The following is a 19845-nucleotide window of genomic DNA, read 5'->3' as shown; positions in this document are numbered from 1 at the left end:
GCAAGGGTCAAACAGTCAGTGGCTGCAGGAGATGGTATGATGCGTTTTAAAGAGTTGGACTAAGGAGCACAGAGTAGGATCTGTGATGGAAGCAGGTGATTCAATTTCAATTAGCATAAAGGGCTAACTGAGACCGTGGGTAAATTAATGAGAATGAGAATTTTACAATTAAGGTAGGGGTTTAATCTGATTAAAAACAAATAATTTTTCACAGTTGCCAAACTGGACATTTAATGACACGAGAATATTCTAAAAATTAAAGAACAAAATTGAGGAAGATTCTGGGTGTTTGGAAAGAGTATACTCTATTAGCTTTTGAAGAAGGAGCTTTTGTAAGAATTTGGAAACTGCATAAACATGAAAATCCAATCGTTTTGTTTTGATCACCTTTCTTTGATCTTAATTTACACCTGCAATTACTTTAACATTGGATATATACTTTAACCTAGTTAGCGGAAGGAATGCAGTTTTAAGTAAAAATTGTTTCCTGAATATTTTCCATAAAACATTTTAAAATCACAATTTTAAACTTTTAAACTTTTCAAGTGGGAAAAGCTACTGTATTAATCCAGTATGTTACCATTTTTTTCCTGTGAATAAGGATGTGTAATTTTTTTCACGCCAACTTGGCTGTTCAATAACTACACGTTCCAAAAATGTTCACCACATTAGCATATCTTCACATATGTAAGTAATCCTTACATTTTTTTTCTGTAAAAGGACATAAGAAAGAAAGGCCCTAAATGCCTGTGACTCTAGGGCTGTCTGGATTATGTATGTGACAGGGGACACCAAATAGAAATACATTCTAAAGTTCCCTCTCCTGGTTTCGTCTCCCCTACCCCCAGACCTTGCCCTCTCATTTGCCCTGTCTCAGTCTGATCCCGGAGAAGGCTAAATGGGAATTCAGGATTATCTCAACATGGGGAATACATATGGGTGCACAGTCTTAGATACAGGTTTGCTAAGCTGAGTCTGCCCTTACAGGTCCAGTGCAGGTTGTGTTGTAAGCGGTGGAGTTCTGCACCAGGCACTCTGGGTGGCAGGGGAGGCATTTGGAATCCCTTTCAAACTCTCGTGGCTCCCTGGAAAAAAAAATAAAAAAGAGAAATTATAAAATCTCAGCTAATTAGTGAGTGATAAAATCTTGTCATCTCTTGTCTTCCTGGCTTTTCCAGTTTAAGTCCATCGGGGTGATTGTCCTGAGAGAGAGGAGGTGCCGGGGAACCATCCTGGCCTGTGGCAGCAGCAGGGGCACTAGCTTAGCACAACAAGGGGGAGGTAAGGGAAAGGGAAATCTGGATGACAGTGGGACACATGGCACTGCGGGCTGCATGCTACAAATTAGTTTACTTTCCATTTTAAGCTAATGACACAGGATATTCTCAAAGATTTCTATGGGCTTTTAAATGGTAGTAATGCAAAGAGATCAGTAAAAACATTTCAAATGATTCCAAGGCTCCAAATAATAATTAGGAAAGTTAAACAGCAATGCACTGATAATTAAATTCATGCCCTCCCTACAACACACAATGAATCATTAAAATATGAAAGTTGGGAACAGATGGTTTCAATAGCAATAAAGCTGTTCCACTTCAAGTAATGGTGTTATTAATTAAAGTAAATCTACCCATCATACGACACAAAAAATGCCCAGATCTGCCCTTTGGGTCATAATAGCTGCTGGAGGGAATTCACTTATAAAAAAGACAGCTGCTGAATGGCAAGTTGCTAGACAAATACAAACATCATGGGCATCAGCACCCTGTCAAGTACTTGCTTAATACGAATGATTTTAAAAGTACAACTTTGAGAGATTTATTAAGAAACAAAAGTACAAGTGTTTACACCAACAAATTTATGATGGGAAAGCGTTTGTCTAACGCATGTTACTGAAGATCAGCATATTTTTCGGTCCTAGCCATGCCTTTCCCGCCTACATCACCTGCTGAACTGACTGAAAAAAACAGCCACAGTCCTGACACAATGGCATCAATATATTTTCCTCAGCTTGAGCGAAGCTGAAGCAATAATTTTGCCTGAAATTGCTGCTCCCAGTGCTCTTCAGATGAAGGCTAATTTCCTCTCAACTGTGACTCTGCACACTACAGGGCAAGCCACTCACCTGGCTGGTGGCCAGGAGCTCCCTGCCACCTCAGTGGGAGCCCCCCCTGGGTACCCTGGGGCAGCCTCTGACCTCCTGAAACACGTCCAGCAAATCCATCACCTTGAGCATACCTAAGGGTCCCTTTGCAGTGAGTGACTTTAGAGGGTGACTGCATTCCCTGTGACTATGACTGGCTCCGAATCTTGACAGATGTGCTTAACATGACAGGCTTGGCATGGATTTTCAGGGGGTTTAAGCTCCTTTATGTCGTATGGGAAGGGAGGATAGTGGTTGGCCTCCTTGGGTCTGCTAATAGCCTCCTGGCAGGCCTAGGGAGATTTATTCACATTGGTAGCTGTGCTGGGAGCACACTCCTGGGCAATGCTGACCAGGGAAGGAGAGTTACCTCAGCTCCTAGTTTTTCTCTGCTGGGGTACGGTGCTCACTCAGCTCAGACTAACACCTTTGCCAAGCAGGGCTTTCTAGCCGCATACATTCTAAAATCAAGACACCCCTCCTCCCCTGCAAATCACTGCCAAAACCCCAAGTGCCCCCAGGCCCCTTACCCTTGAAGGATGTTGCACTGTTTCACACACTCTTTCTGGCGACCATAAAACCTGCAGGAGAAGCAGTGGAAGGGCCCTGGGCCCCAGCAGCCCACGTCCGAGCACAAGGGGTCACACACATGCCTCTCAGCAGCTGAGGGAGGGAGAGAGAAAAGAGAAGAAACCGTAAACTTCAAGGCAGGAGAGAGGGCAGACACAGCACTGCAAATGAGTCTATCCTGACAGCCAGTTTCTCCTAACTATTCCATAGCAGACAAGAATGGTCCTGGTAGCATGGAAGAGGAATAATCTAATTTCTCATAATTCCCAAAGCTTGAAATCAGGAGCAACTCCTGGCCTTTCAAAATAAAAATGAGCTCTTCTGTGACCACCCAACAGCCATACAATAAAGCTGAACCAGTATCAGAGGAGATACATATTCCAAAATGGAAAAAAAATACAAACAAAAAAACATATTCTGCAAAGAGAAATAGTTAGATTTTGGTCCAGGGAGCACTGCAGCATGCATGAACAACCTTGCCAAACAAGTCTGATGTTCAGAGCAGGCTTCTGTGTCCTTCAGCCTATGTGGTTTCACTGGGCCCATAACAGGACAGTTATGGTCGAGATAGTCACCATGAAGCCCACATCCTGTGTGGACAAATCTCACTCTCCCTGTCTCCAATAAAGCGGTATCACTGATGAATTTTGCAGCCAAGGGGATGCTCAAATTACTTTCACATTTTAGCATGAGCTTCTGCGGGAGCAAGAAGGCAGCACTGACTTACCACACTCATTTTTATTTCTGTTCTGTATGATTTTTGTTTTCTGACTCTGAGTGGCAAAGAGGCTGTGCCAGTTCATGCTGTCAGCGTAGCAGAGGTTCTTGTTCTTCATAATGGCAACATCTCCATCACTTATTTCTTTGAGGGAACGCAGCCCTAAAGACTGTATTTTTAAATTGACAACAGCAAGGGAATACTGGCCACTGAAATGGAGATGGAGAAAAAGAAAGAACAAAGAACAAGGAGGATTAGTAAACAGGGTTGTAACTGGGAACATTTTTTTTTTTGGTTTTCAAATGTGTTGCTGCATAATGAATATTTTTCAACTGAGAATTTGAAGCTATATCTGGCAGGACATGTGCACTCTGTCAATGAATGATGTGTAACAATGGCAGTAGGTAGAACAGTTATTTCGCGCTGGTCCACAAATATATCTTTCCTTTTGGGACAAGCCAAGGTGGGTGCTGGATACTCTGCAACTGTCTGCTCTGCCTGGCAGCCACCATCTCCATCTCCTACTGCTCACCAAGCTCCAAACCAAATGTCTTCAACCCCGAAGTGCTTCTGTTCACATCATAACTTGTCTGGCACCCGCAGCCCCTTACGCTTACAGGCTAGGTGGGGAGAGCCCAGTCTTGAGAGCAGGCTCAAGACATCCCTCTAAAAGCAGTACAGAGGTGCAGGTTTGATTCCACTCAACTGCTACAAAAACAGTGCTCAGCACCTCACAGGTCATTTCCCATTCGGCATCAGTTTTGTGACAACCCCATCTCCCAGTGCTAGGTACCTTGGTGTGCTCAGAGAAATGCAGCTCTCAAGAGAGCTCCTTTTACAGGCAGCCTGGCATGTGATTTACTTACTGCTGCTTGGTGCGGCCCCGGATAATCTCCAGATTTTCAAAAGCGTAGAGATCAGTAGCATTATCAGGCCAGGCCTGAATCAACAAAAATCCTGAAATGAAGAAGATTAAAAATATATAACAATAATGCAAATGCGGTCATCGTTGGAGGTGAAATGTCCTCCTCATGTCGGCTTCTCCTGAGCTGGGAGAAGGCACTTGTACTTTCCATGTGCTTTTCTGAGAATCTCAAAATGAAACATGACATTTTAGGGCTATTTGCAAACACCGTTTTGTAAACAGTTTACTCTTTAGCCCACCACAAGGGCTGAGGAGCGCCAGAGAACAGTGTGTCAGGGAACTGCACATCCTGCCATGCTGAACCGGCAGTGACAACTCCTGCCAGCAAGCACCCTGCCTGAGAGGCTGCAGGAAGGAGGCATTGTCCTGTCTCCTTCGTGAGATGCCCTTGGGCAAGAGGAAAACTGGGCAGAAAGCAGGAATGGTGCAGAACAGACAGCAGCTCAGTGTGTATTTGCTATGACAAGCAAATTTCCCTGCTAAGCTGAGGCACTTTGGAGGAGGTAAAGGAATTGGGAAATTGCATGCTGCTGTATGAAGCTCTGAGGTTAGTCACTGCTACCCAGAAGGGAACCAGGCAGGTAAAAGAGGAAAAAAAAAAAAAAAAAAAAAAAAAGGTAGGCTGCAGCCACATCCATGGGCCCAGCTCTGACATCACACTCATTTTATAATGGGATGACCAAAATTACTTTTAATAGATACTTGTACCAGCCTGCAGCCAAGTGCTTCGGTGGTCGTGTTGTGCTGGCAGAGCTGTGCTCACCCCCAGGAAGGGCTCCACAGGCTGGGGAGGGTGTCCTCTCCACCAGGGTGACGCAAGGCAAGGCACTGAACATGCTTCCCTAAGGAGGTGCTGAAAGGTTTTCCACAAATAGAAACACTTGGCTTTTTTTAGCCTGAGGGGCACGCCCCTGCATCACAACATACTTCCTGGGTGGCTGGGGATTGCTTCTGCTTTCATTCCTCACTAGGGCTGACAATTCGGCAGAAGGGATGGTCTGCCTTAACCACACACCTTGGACAGGAGGCCAATATAGGCTACCTGGGTGTAACACTGACAAAATGCTGCTGACCACCTTTGTGAGGGGTGACCCTCAGAAGATCAGAGACAGAAACAATTAGCCCGCACTTCTCCTCACATGCTTGAAAATGTTCCTGTTCTTGCTTTGGGTTTCTGGAAGTACCAGTTAGAAAACATCTCACACTTAACACATGCCACTGACCTGATATTTCTTTGACTGTTTTGAAGACATCCAGCTTCTTAGGGTCAAGGGGTAGTGTCTTTGTGAAGGCATCCCTGAAACAAAACGAATGAGGAATTGGGAGAAGAACAGATCAGACTGAATTTCTCCCTAGCGCCTCTCCTCTGGTGCTCAATGACCAGCTTGCAACTCACCCTAGAAATGCAACTGGGAGAATGCTGACATCCCCATTGATCTTTGTACAGTTTTTGAAGGAATCAATGTTTGTGGCATTTATGGAGAGAATCCCTTTAAGTTCACCTATTCCGATGCCATTGCACACTGTTAAAGTAGAGACACGAAAATCAGGGGGAGAAGAGAGAAGCATAATCACATATAATGGAATAAACATGAAAATACTGTTAGTCCAGAAAACACTCCCACTTGGTCAATCCCACCACTGTAAGATTTCATAGATCTTTTGTCTACTACTGCTTTTCAGAAAACGCCAAATAACAAACACTTCTTGCTTGTACAGCTGTGCAGCTCTGATCTCTGCACACAAGCTCTGGCACATGCCCTTCGCTCTCTTTGTCCCATTTTTGTTTTATTCCTGTTGATGAAATACTGGAAAGGGCAAACAAAGAAGACAGATGTGCAGGATACGCATGCACATGAAGTGCATTTTATCTGCACAAGTGTACTTGCAGTGTATCTCATCTGGAGAGCATGCTCTGCAGGCATGCTTTCTGAGCACACAGTTTGTCAAACCTCCAAACTATCAGTGGATTTGCATATTGAATTTGCACTTGGAGGGCTTACTTCAGGTCAGACCCCCATGTACTTATTCTAGTAAATCACCTATCATTTGAAAGCATTATTGTTTCATGCCATGCTTTTTATACCTTTGCTGCATAGCCCGTCACATTTTTTACACTTCCGAACCCCGTTTTCTTCCACTTCATATGTATCAGTATTGCATGAACGAACGCAGGAGCCATGGTCTGTCACCACATAGTTGTCTGGAAAAACAAGAATGACAAAGAACATTGAAATACAGGCAGTATGAATTGGGGGATACACATGTGTGTCAATACTAGAAAAAGAAGTTTTTTTGAACTTTCGGCATATGTAAAACACAGGCATTAATTATTAATTTTCACATCCTTTGAAGGCAGACAGACATGCAGTGCTATCACCATTTTACAAGAGAGGGGAACAGCTGCAGAAGGGCAACAACATTGCAAAGGACAGACTGTGCAGCAGCACTGCTATCTGGATGAATACACATCCCTTTTGATCCCTCACCTTCACTAACTCTTCCAGGGTAAGGGCTAGGAAGGGCAGTGGTGAACCTCAGAAAGGGATGCCATTTCTGTATGCATTTAAGTCTTATTTGTCTCTCTTGCATATAAGTATTATTTGTTTAAGAGATCAAGGACATGGAAAAGTGTGAAAGAAAAAGCAAGCATCTGTAGAGGAAGCAATAATCTCAGGATTTCACAAAGACCATTTAAACCAATGACTTTCTATCTGTCCTAAATAAGAACCAGTTAAGAGTAGATACTGCTTCAGTAATCCACAGGATTGATCCCATATGTCTTTTCTGGCCATCATTTTGATGATTCTCATAAGATGTTTTTCCTCCCCATCAAGAGAGAATCTTCAGAAGTCAAAATGTAACTGAAAATCAGGGAAGTTGTTGGATGCAGGAAGACTGAACAGGCTGTCCTCTTTATCATCTACTCTCTCATTCTTGTCACCTGCTCCCAGTTCCCTGAGAAGCTGAGGAGAACAAGCAAGTGCTCTTGCACTTGGCTTTAACACAGAGGGTGACACAGGTCCCTTCCCACCTCCCTCAAAGCCCTCATCTCCTCTGTGGCAACAAGTTGAAATGAACTTACGTGGACATTCCCTCACACAAGTGGCTCCAAAGCTGTATTTTCCATCAGGGTTGACGTCCATCTGATAGGTGGTGGGGTTATACAGGACCAACGGGGGACACGTGTCCTTGCACGTAGCATCATCCCGAAACTTGCGGCATGCCTGGCGTTGAAAAACAGCACCATTAAAAAGCTACAAGGGTTTTATATTAGCTATTTAAAAATACTCCTATGGGCTCAACTGCTTCCTCTTAGCTCTAATGGAAATTCTGAGCAACAACGGGGATGGTCCTTTGTGCTTTGGAGGTGAAAGGGTGTTTAAGGCACCCTTGGGCAATTTAGTTTGATATTTGAAAAAAAAAGAGTGAACGTGAGGTTTTCTTGTTCTAAACAAGAAACCTTGGCACTCTGGAGGAGAGCTGCTGGGATTCACGTGGGAACAGGAGTGAATCTGCATGCCTCAGACAGAAGAATTTTCCCTACAAGCAGTAACCAGATCAAGACAAACGGTACTTTCTTGGCCAGCCACTTTTTAATAACCTCAATCAAATCAAGTTCTTTCCTGCCCATTATTGACTTTTGTGGCTGAATATTAAACAGAAGATGTTCTATTTGGCTGTAGGTAATGAACAATTTAGCAGGTTTTTACGAAGGACAAGTTGGTTCTTCCAACCCAATCCTGCATTAAATTAATAATTATTCCCTCCTTCCCTTTATTTTTCCCTGGCTTTCCAGGTTAAAGAGAACTCTCTTCCCTGTGAGCCAGTAAGGGCATCCTAGCCATGCGATTTCTCAGATTGCACCAGGAATACAGATAACAGCAACAAAACACAAACTGTACGGTTGCTGTGGGAATTACTTGAGTGTCACTTAACTCAGAATGACATATAGTGCAGAGGTGGGGAGGAGTCAAAACCACAGCGTGTACCAACCCATGGAAACTTCTGTGGAAAAGCAATGGCATTTTTTAATCCTAAAAAACCTGGATACACTCCTTCGCCCTCCCCAGCACTAGGGTCACCCAAACCAGATCTTTTGTGGCAAGTGAAAACCAGGCAGGGAAACCTTGTCAGCTACGACCAGTTAAGAGTGTTGCAAGGTTTGCATCCCCTCCCTGGCCACTGACCACCTGTTAACTCCCCTGTGCAGGGAAGGCTTGCTCCCATTGTATCAGGGCATCCTCTGGGTCAGCATCTCCCAGGGGCTTTCTTGGATGGCAGAAAAATGTGTAACCTTCTATGAAGGTTACAGGACACACAGCTGAATGCCTGCCCCTCTGTGCCATGGTTTTAAGCACTGATGATGTTGTAGCATTGTTACCAGGCAGTCGCTCTCCCGAGGCCCTGTGCACCCTGCAGCACACTGGTTGTGGCAGCAGTCGCTGGGCACCTTTCCCCGACACCGGCCAGAGCACTGCTGAGCACAGATGACTTTTGTTACTGGAAGAGAAAACAAACAAACAAACAAACAAACAAAAAAGCCGTTAAGAAAGTTTAGGCTGAATTGTCTGCAATGGAATTGATAAATATGAAGAAAACATCTGATGCAGAATCCGTCCTAGAGTTTCCCTGTGGGATGCATATTCTGTCCTCAAGTCAGGAGAAAGTGAGGAAGGGTGAGAGTTGGTGTGGGTGGTGGGGATATGTTTTAGCCTTAATTATCTTGGCTCTTGTGAGGTGCTAAGCCCTCTGGTCCCAGCCAGCACACCATGTCCTGCTTAGAAAGAGCTAGAAAACTCTGGGAGTCATTGCAACTTTCAGCTGGGTAATAGAGCAGGGTTTGGCTCCACTTCATTGAGCTAATCTGCTACTACTGCTGCTAGCTTCAGGAAAAACACCACGACAAGAGAACTGCCAGAACTCTATGCTATAGTGAGAAACTGTATATTGTTAGTAGGGTGTTAGGATTCCTTAAATGCGTTAAAAATATATCTGAAATTTGCAAAGAGAGGGGACACCCACTCAGCAAACTGATCTCTTACACATGCTATATTGTTTTTCTTTAGGCTTCAATTTCTTGGCCAAATTTTGTCTTCATTACTCAACTCCCACAGGGTTTGCACCAGTGCAACCCAAACGAAGAACTGGCCCTGAATCAGCTTTCTACAGGAGAAGGAAAACAGCCTGCAATATTTTGTTTAGAATCAGGAAATCATCTCAATTTGAATATCAAGCAGAGAAAACAATAATCAGAAGAATTTTAAAGAAGAAAGAAAGAAAGAAAGAAAGAAAGAAAGAAAGAAAGAAAGAAAGAAAGAAAGAAAGAAAGAAAGAAAGAAAGAAAGAAAGAAAGGCTAGCATATGTTAGTACCATGGGCCAAAACTGGTCTATCTCTTCCCTACAAAAGTTACTGATCTGCAGACCCTGGTGATAGGCACCTGACTCCTTGGTCAGGGGAAGTGGATTGCTAACCCGCTGCACCACAGCACCCCGAGCACCTCAGATATGCAATAAGTACAGTAACTGCTACCAGCTTCCCAGCTGAGCACAAATGGGTTACAACATTACCAGGAGTTCCTGTAAGTCAGAAACAGATGGTTGTTAATTAACAGAGAACTATCAGAAAACATAACCTGCTACAGGGTATACAACCATAATTATTTCTTTTTAATCACACTTCCTATCTTTTTCCATTATACACTTTTTTACCCAAGCTGTATTATTTCATTTTTTCTTGTAGGTCTGTAAGCAATATATTGTATTTTCAAGGAAACATTAGCTCTACGCTATGCATTAGATTCTCTGATAGCAATTCCTCTGTTCAACCAGAAACGGGAATAAAAGGCACATTGTTCTACATGAACAGCATTTTGATAACATTTTTCTCAGAAGCATCAGCAGGGGAGTAAAACAGCTCATCACTTTGATAGCTATTGACTGAAACTTCCTGCTGGAAACATGTATCATGGCAAACGTTTATATTTCATACAGAATATCCCACGTTCATTGAAGGAGAAAGATAAATATCACACCAAACTTTCCCACATATGGAAATGTGGGATACATTTTCAGTTGGCCAGATTCTCAAATGCTTCAAGAGGAGAGCCAGAGCCTGCAAATGGTTTCATTTTATGCACTCTGAGTAATCCTCCCAAAGCCAGTGAGAGTTTGTGAGTGCTGGAAGTCTGCAGGATTGAGACCTGACGTTTTGCAAGCCCATGGGACAGCTGTGTTGTCTCAATGGCAGGGAGCGACCTAGAAAGACCTTTGTGCACGCAACCACTCTCCACATTGAAAGCAGCTCACTGTGCTTGCAAAGGCACAAGCCAGTCTCCAGAGCTGACCGAGAGAAAACAAAGCTTATAGTAAATGAAGAGGGAGAGGTTCTATGTTCATTTTTTTCCCCGTTAGCTGAAGAAGCTGTACAGACTTGACACTTGCAAGCAAGAAACTCTGCTCTAAGTCATTATTTACAATGGAAAAACCTAAGGCAGGATGTTGCTCTCATTTGTTGTAGTGTAGATCAGCAAACTTTCCATTGAACTTTACAGGGTTACACAAAACTGTCAGGCAAGAAGAATCATAAACAGTGTATTTCCCCAATTGTTATAGAAAAAGGAAATAAAAAAAAACTGAGGTGCTCTTCCTCCTCAACTTTAGGAGAAACAAAGCCTTGAAAAATCTCAAGCACCTCTGACTATATGTTATCTACCCTCGCAATACCAGGCAAGCAGCCTACCTGCAAAATTTTACAGTGAAACACATGCAAACAAACCAAACATCCTCACAATCCCAATGTCTCCATTTACAAATGAAAAAAAAATGGCTATGCATTTTCAGAGGGCCTTGAAAAGGTCTTCTGAGTACAATATGTAGTGTTACTGCTCATAGGATGGTGCCATATTTTTTGTTTCTAAAAGAAACCTAAGGGGATGTCAAAAAAGGGAATAAAAGCAGCAAAAATCAGGTTATGTTGTTGCTTCTACTGTTAATCAAAGGCATTGTTAAACAGCCCACAGAACTGCTCTGCTGGCAACAGCTGCAACACAAACAATTCACCTTGCAGCTACCGCATTCTCTCTGATATGGTAAAATAACTTAAAGGATAGATGTTCTCAAGTACAGTTGGGAGAAAGTTATGGGAGGCAGACAAAAGCTTTCAACGCAGGAAACAGCTGCAATCTTTTCACCCTGGAGAAATATCTCATCTGTCAGGAAACCCAGACCCATGTCAAACCACCTAAAGACTTCCCATCCAGAAGCCGAGCTGCTCAGAGGGACCAGAATTGTGGATGCCCCGTCACTGGAAGTGTTCAAAGTAGGACTGGACAGGGCTTTGGGCAACCTGATCTAGTGGAAGGTGTCCCTGCCCATGGCAGGGGAGTTGGACTAGATGATCGTGAAGGGTTCCTTTCAACGCAAACCATTCTGTGATTCTGTGATCTCTGTGACTGAACTTTTTTCGGAGCAGGAAGCTCTTATGTGCACGTGTGATATAAGAGACTGGTTTCAGACCCATTATCATGGCCATTGGACTGCGAGGAGAAGCATACCACGTGTGTTGGTGGTATGCTTCAAGGAGTCCTAGCATAGCAGGACTGAGAAAAGGACCAGTGTAAAACACTTGCTGCTAGTGCTCACTTGACAGGAAAATTATTCAGTAGATAGAAGGTTAGTACATTAGATTGTAAAACCTAGATCATTCTTAATTAATCTGCAGGCTTACATGTCTGGCAGTTCTGTTCACCAGCACCCCAGCAGTGGTCCTCTGTGCAGTTTGGATGGCATTTTGGACCTAAAACAGAAGAGTGGAGCATTATAAAAACGTTTGCTGTTTAAACCCTGGATGACAACATCATACGACTCACAGAAAACAAAACCTTGAGCCTTCTCAGTAAAATCTCAGTAAAACAGGGGAAGAAGCATCTGTATACTGATGCTCAGAAATTTTAAGAGTTGGACCTTAAATCCTTATCTGTTGTTCATCACTGGATTCCTACGTGCAGTTCTCCACACCTTTTAGCAAGCAAGCACAATACCCAGACAGTCTAGGTGACGAAAGAGGAGTATTTTTTCCCAGGAACAGGAATCTCAGCCACTGTCCGACTGGCCCTTGGGCTTGAATTTGCATAAAACTGCAAGTCACTGCTGGCCTGCAGTCAGGCATGTGCCAGCTGCTTGCTGCAGGCCACGTGGAAATCAATGCACATTTCTAAGAAGAAAACAAAACCAACTGGATTTGCAGGCAACTGCCAGCTACTCTGACCACAAAGCAATTTGACTTGTCTGCTTCATGCCCTCCTCCTGCCTTCTGCCAAAAATACTCCTCAGATTAGGTCTACACAGCAGACAGACAATCATTGGAGAGGCAGCAGGATGGACGGACACCCTGCGTGACTTTGGTGTTGTTCAGTACAGGGCTATCACTGTTAAGCATCCCTTTCCCATCTCTCCCTCCTTCCTCTTCCTGGCGTGCTTACTATTCTATCTTTTTTTTCCTCTTAATGACAAGCAAAGTCCCAGAGAAACAACTTATTTTAGATTTCAGGATCATTATTAAAACCATAAATGGCTGTCTAAGCAGATTAATCTGGAATTCACTACATTTAAGAGGCATTTCCTATTAGAGTGATTCCTCCTGCTAGTAACACGTGATTCTCCCTCCCCCTCACTGCCCATCACATAGCTGAACAAATGCCAATACTTCTCCAAGAGCTGACTGATTTGATGTGGGAGCAAAGAACTGTACTTTTTTTTTTTTTTTTTTTTTTTTTTTTAAGTTTAAAAGTTAAAGGTTAACAGTTCTGTGGTGTTCAGAGTCAGGCTCCTGTGATAACTTATGTTGTTCGCAGCCCCTTGGTTACACTGGGCTCCGCAGCAAGTATGTCAACACAGAAGCTGGCTATTAGCTCTCCAGCAATTATGCAACTAGAAGATAAAGAAAATGTTTTCCACCAATTTGCAGTGCCAAAGGTGAAATGTTCAGAAATGAAAAGAAGCTATCCTTCCTATGAGTTAACTGGGGATTTTACAAGAGGTTTGTAAGCCTCAAGGATTAGCTTGAGCATACTTTAGGCATATAATACAAACTTTTAAATATACACTTTTCTTCCTCCTGATCTAACGCATCAAATTTATCTGCCTCTTATCATAATTTTTGTGAGGATTATCCATTCAGCCCAAAACACAGGTGTTTTACAGCACTCTAATAGAAATTTGGGCCTTAGAGCAAAAAAGGCCTTAAATTGCATAGAAACCTATGTTCCAGGGGGTGTTATAAACCTTTAAAGATTTTTTGTAAAAACCTTTAATAAAAAATTTCTAGAAAACAAATGATTGCACATTATTCTGAGTTGCGTGGCTGTCTTTGAAGAAAAGCATACATGTGGTACTGTATGAATGCAAGAAAAGCTTTTTTGAGGTATGCGTTAAGCAGCAAACCACAATGAAAAATTACATCATATACAAGTTAGGAAGAATTTCCCTTGGAAAAGGGCTTGATGGTCCTGCATGAAAGAATTGGCAGACCTGAAACCCACAGCACAAAAGTCGAACTGTTGGTTCTTCTCCCTGAAATGGGGAAGGACATTGCGTTTTGGTAAATTAATACTTACAAGTAGACAGGTTGCTTGCAAAATCAAGTACAGTGAGAGGCTTCCTGCTTGTGTCAATGATGTCATTCCAAAGGACAGTGTCCATGTTACAGAGTTTGGGATTGTTGCTGATTTTAACACCTCCATTGAGAATTTCTGCCATGGAAAGAAAAAAAGAAAAAGTAATGAGTGAAGCCAACTGCTTAAGTTTTCTCTCTCTGGTTTAAAGGGAAACAAAATACAGACTCCTTCACCTCCGTCACACTATGCTGATAGAAAAGGACAGTCTGCATGGCACAGGCACACCTGAAGGTGCAATTAATACCAGGCTTAGACTGACAGGTTTTTGGGGGTTGGTGGCTGTTGGATGTCACTAAGATGTCACTACATGTTGTTTTACACCCAGTGTCAGCTACAGAGGCCACTGCCCTCAGCAGAGATGGCAGACAGGAATTTGTTTTTACTTGCTGCAACTCATGGTTCAGCTTCCTCTTGCAAACACTTTCTTTTAGTGCTACCAAGCCTGCATGAACTGTTGTGGCAGAAGATGAGGCATATGATCTGTTCTGCTGCCTCTGCTACAGTAGTTCTGATCTCTGGTAGAGACTAGGTATTATGGCTTGCACAGCCAGAGACCATGTAAGACCCTAAATCTGCAGCTCTTTACATACCACCAGCTCCCACTGGATTTAACTGAAAATACTGAAGTGTACACATTGGAATCAAATAATAAAAAGTAAGAAGTGAATGATTCTTTGCCATTTTGGGGGACACAAATCACACCACCCTGTGGCTTTTTACTTTTTGGATCTTTCTGTAATGGAAAATTAGGAACTTTCTTTGAAAATGGCTGGATAGAAGGAAAGCAAGTAGGAAACTGAGAAACTACATGCAGTGCATTGTTTTTAAAGCATTGACTGGGAGAAGATCTTCGGTTAGATCAAGATACCAGTTACTGAATGGTTGAAGTTTACTTTGTGGGTGCCTCCACCTCTTGCAGTCATCTCACCTGATAGCCGTTTCATTGGTAGCTCTCGAAGTCCCTGGGTTTTATTCATGTGGTAATTGGATAAAACTGCCAGGGCAAAAGAATTGTCGTAAAGCACATTGCCTCGGATAATCTGGAGGTTTTCAAGGGGAATGACATCCACCATGTTAAGCGCGATGAGCACGTAGCCTGCAACCTCCTGTATGGTCTGAGAGAACAACAGAAGAAACAAGGAGCTTAATCCATAAGACTTTTCTACAAGCCAACTTTACTCCTCTTGACAAAGTTGCTTTCCTTCCTTCACTTCTCCAATCCATCATCGTTTAATTTTAATGAACAATAAGGCACTTAATCTCATTAAATAAATAAATAAATCAGAGAACAAGAAGAGACTATGTGGAAAAAGGAGTCAAGGAAACCTGACTTCATGCTTGTATTCTGTATTTGATTGATTTGATTGACTCTAAGAGCAGCTGCCAGGGGGTCACTCCAAAGGGTCAGCTTACCTGTATCCTGTGTCCAAGTGAGGGCAAGCAGGGAGGCCTAGGAGATGCAGGAGAACTGGCACATATGATTTGCCAACTGTGTATGATTCTTCCCCTGAATATTTGCCCAACCTCCAACCATTTACAGCAAAGACCTAATTGAGGCTTTTACTTTCTCTCTTCTATGCTCCTTCCCTAACCAATGCTCCAATGCTCAGCAGAGGGGAAGATCAGGGGAAGATCATCTCTTTCAAGTAATAAGCAATTACAAGACAACAAGACAAGAGAGGCACTAACCTAGGATGTAGGTTAATTCCGGTCTTGTACTATGAAATGTGTGCATCTCTGTCTCATTCGAAAATCATTGTAAATGAAAAACCCTCAGACTATATCTTAGGATATTCTTCTGCTCTCTGAAGTCTACAAGTGATTTTTCAGGAGACCTTTTATGTTCCTGGGGACACTGAGCTACATGTTCAAGTTGTTCTTGGAAAGAAAAAAAGCAGTACAATTGTATTTATAACCCATATGAGTGAAACATTGCTTTTGCTTTTCTGGTGTTCTTTCTTATTACACTAAAGCTTTTTTTTTTTTTTTTTTTTCTTTTTTTTTTTTTTCCTTTCTTTCTTTATTGAGGAAAGCTCATGTAAAAAGATTAGTCTTCTTAACTCAGAGTACTGACACGCTCATTCAAATCTACCATTCAAGAGCTCTTGGTACCAGATACGCATTTGTCATGTCAAAAATGTACCTTCCCCTTCATGCTTCTTTCTTTATAAACCTCCTAATATGATAACCAGGAATGCCAAAAGCATTTAAAACACCTTCTTTTAAAAAATATAACTTAAGGTGTAACAATGTTGCTGGCGTCCTGGCAGTGGGGGAATAGAAGGGGACAAGGGGGAACTCCTCGTCCGGTGTCTGCTGGTGGGGGAACCCAGGGGTGCCTGTGACAGACCACTACTCCTCATGCTCCAGCTGCATTTTGACATCCACCCCTGTCTGTCCCCCTCCCATCTTGCTATGGTAGCTCATGCAGTTGTGCACAGAACAAATGTTGCGATGGGAGTAGCCTGTGCGTTAAGTGCAGGGGATTACCTCAAAGGTCACACAAAAAACGCAGCTGGTGCAGGCCGCAGCTGCCTGCCTGCTTGGGACGCTGGCGCTGATAGACTGTGAGGCACTCACCACCATGGCAGGGAAGGGGGTCACAGCCTGGAGGGAAGGGTAACAGCCTCCACGTTTCAAAATCTGCCATCAGAGGGTTGCCACTCACTTCATGATTTGCTTTGCCCAACTGTACAACAAAGGCTTTTGCCCTCTCGCAATGAGACAACGAGTAAGCGCACAAAAGTATTTGTAAATATGAAGAAACCTATCTGCATGGCAGCCAACACAGTCTGGGGGGGCAGTGCTTGAAAAGCTATTTCTCTAAATACCTGCTTTTGTATATTTGAGCCTAACTTGCAGCCTACAGACATGCTGAAATTGTAATCTGTGATTTCTCTGACAATAACCAACTATGTTTTTGGAACACCACAGCATTTTATAGGTAGCTGATCCACTGCGCTTATTGCACTTGCAATAAGATTCCGCATTGGCCAAAACCACTAACCTTGAGGAAAGAGAGATCACGATTGTGCTCCACATAGGTAATCTCCAGGTTACTCAGCACCACCTCACAGTTGTTGTACATCCTCTGCAGGCTGGTGAAATGGTCTTCCACATGGCCCAGCTGGGTCAGCTTGTTATTTGTCCCTTGACAAACTGTGGAAGAAAGAAGAAAGCTCCATGAAGGAAAGCAAGAATAAGTATAGAATAAAGACTTATAATAAAACATCTCTGTGCTATGACAATATGGAAGAAAGGAGAATAACACGTAAATGTTATAGAAGACTTCACAATACTTTTCAGGTAGAAAACTTCAACCCAGCTTTGATCTTCAGTGGGGGCAAAAGTAGTCTTTCATCTTACCATTACTATAACACATCCCAAGCCTGACCTCATAGCTTTCCATAACACTGAAATAACTGCATTCTTTTAACTTGGAAAAAAAATAATGAAGTGATACTTTTATAGAGTCATAATTCCTAGAAGCACCAGTCACAAACTATAACACCATTGTGTGGGGTGCTATAAAGCACAAAGACACTTGACAAAGCTGGAAATAAGTTCAAGAGGGATGACACCTGTTGAAGATTTACCAAACAATTGATGTCTCATTAGTAGGAAAAATAACTTAATAAGCAGTGATAAAACCACACTTATCTATTGCAAAGACCAGTCACTGAACATGTGTTACTTCTCTATACAGTCATTGCCATTACGGAACTACACTGACAACATATTAAATTTTCTTCATCCATGTTTGAAACAGGCCATTCACTTACATTATTCCATTATTTCTCTTTATATATCTACATAAACATCACAGCATTTGGGATCAGAGTGACAACTGTTAGTAAATGGGGACAGTTTAACAAGAACTATGATTACACCATTTTAGTCACTTGTTACTACATGGCGATGAAGTGTAGAAAATGACCCCTTTTATATTTGTCTCAAATTTCTGTAATGGATGAGAAATTCTTAAGCAGGATTTTCTGCTCCATTTTCCAAGTTAACTGCTCCAGCGTGTTCATGCTTAAAATCTGCATTTGAGTTCTTTATAATCTTGAGTATGAGGACCATGAACTATCAACCAGAGTCACAGGAGGGGTCTTATTCTGTGGAGTGGCCACATTTTGAAGGTAGAACATTAGAAACATTGTCACATACAGGTCTGCCCTAGAAAAGGCATTGCTGTTGGGGATGGCAGTGAAGACGCTTTGCACTGGTTGGAAAAGTCAGAGAGTCCTCCCAGAGGTCTTCTGGGATTTTGAGTAATATTATCCCCCAAGGTGAAAACAGGGATCAGGGATAGAGCACAAAGCTTAAGACAGGTTCTGTGCAGAAGCTGCAGTTTTTATGTTACGGCTTGACCAAAGGATAGGTGGAAGGAGGAGCCCTTTCTGGCTTTGTCCTTGAGGCCACTCATGCCCACCTTCAAGTCTGTGCAGCTCTGGCAGCAGCTGGACTGTGCAGCCAGACAAGCCGGGCCAATGAAATGAGCTCCAGGAGAAACAGCATGCACTCAAATCTGCTTCTTTTGGGATCACAGAAATGCTGGAGCTCTGAATTTGGGTCAGCCACCCTGACAAATGCACACTTTTTCACTGCTTTCTAACTTGAAGCTGATGCAGCAGGCTGAGGGCATGGTTGCACACATGCTTCTCCCTCTCCCTCTCCCTCTCTCATGGGGCTGCTCAGTGAACCATGCCAAAGAACTGATCCAAACTCCAAATAATGCAGAACAATAAACAGATCTGAACAGAGGGTATTTTTAGCTCAAGAAAGCTTATCCATTTGGGTCACTGTGGTGCCCCATGAATTCCTGCATTGGAAACAGCCCTGACAATGAGAGGCTGCCAGGAGAAGCTCGCCAGTGTGTGAAGCTGCAGAGGGAAACCCAGACGTAACAAGCTCTGACAAGGCGTTGGGTTGGTCCACCAGGACCTTTCTTCCCTTCTTCTGTGAGTAAAGTCAGCTCTGATGGCTTTCTACCAAAGGTGTCTTAAGCCACATGCCAAAACATATACCCTCCATCAGGCACATCATGTCCTCTATGCAGTAAACAGAAGATGTAGGAATAACATTTGTTAAGATCAAGGGGAAACAAAAGTAAATAGGTTGCTTCTGTTAAGATCTCAACATTATATGGCCAGGAGCTTTCTGACCACCCTAGAGCAGCTCCCCCCCCCCAACATACAGTTTTATTTGCTCAGAGAGATAGAGGGTCAAGTCCTTATTTGTTGCAAAAAGATATAAGTACATCAAAAAAGTGAACTTAGTTACTGCAATATTTACCAAATGAGAACCTGGGTCATAAGCATGATATGCTGAGCAAATAGAACCAAAATCAAAAAAAACAACCTAGACCCATAGAGCACTGTTACTGAACTCGGGCAAAGGTATTGAATAATTTCCCAAATAAAAGGTTTTGAAAGAAAAGAGAACGGCATGCTTTTTTGTGATGAATAATACTATTTCTGCAATTTCTTTGCTTATGAAAACTGTGTTCTAAGAAGATACATGCTATAATTAGCTGGAAATAATACTAGCATGAACACCATTCTGGACAGAGGGGAAAAAATAAAAATAAAAAAAATTGCAAGTTGCATCTACTCTGGCCACACAAGCAACAGAAGTACTCTGGCACACACAGTGCAGCACTGGCCTGTCTCTACAGAGTCTAAAGCAGGGCATGCATTCATGAGTGGATGGACAAATCATATTATGATTTAAACTCTGTTAAGCTTGATGCATTTGCTCGCCACTGATTTCACTGCATTCATCACATACTTTTGTTTTAATGGGTAA

The 19845-nt window shown here is 42.7% G+C and overlaps 1 protein-coding gene across 2 annotated transcripts in view; it reads right to left on the bottom strand.

The window, feature by feature from the left end:
• EGFR (epidermal growth factor receptor) overlaps positions 1–17193 on the bottom strand; it is a 50920-nt gene extending 33727 nt beyond the window's left edge. For both annotated transcript variants that reach the window (XM_035316902.1, XM_035316903.1), the window contains exons 1-13: positions 17042–17193; positions 14963–15149; positions 13975–14109; positions 12087–12155; positions 8741–8859; positions 7442–7583; positions 6443–6559; positions 5753–5879; positions 5580–5653; positions 4298–4388; positions 3441–3640; positions 2674–2806; positions 986–1085 (exon numbers count right to left, since the gene is read on the bottom strand). In XM_035316902.1, coding sequence (XP_035172793.1) covers positions 986–1085; positions 2674–2806; positions 3441–3640; positions 4298–4388; positions 5580–5653; positions 5753–5879; positions 6443–6559; positions 7442–7583; positions 8741–8859; positions 12087–12155; positions 13975–14109; positions 14963–15149; positions 17042–17122 — 1575 coding nt within the window. In that variant the 5' untranslated portion in view covers positions 17123–17193. The remainder of the gene's footprint in view (positions 1–985; positions 1086–2673; positions 2807–3440; positions 3641–4297; positions 4389–5579; positions 5654–5752; positions 5880–6442; positions 6560–7441; positions 7584–8740; positions 8860–12086; positions 12156–13974; positions 14110–14962; positions 15150–17041) is intronic.
• Between the last annotated feature and the right edge of the window lie 2652 nt (positions 17194–19845).

This window comes from Oxyura jamaicensis, chromosome 2 (genome assembly GCF_011077185.1).
Source record: "Oxyura jamaicensis isolate SHBP4307 breed ruddy duck chromosome 2, BPBGC_Ojam_1.0, whole genome shotgun sequence".
Classification (NCBI taxonomy): domain Eukaryota; kingdom Metazoa; phylum Chordata; class Aves; order Anseriformes; family Anatidae; genus Oxyura; species Oxyura jamaicensis.
This window is presented reverse-complemented; position numbering and strand designations above follow the sequence as displayed.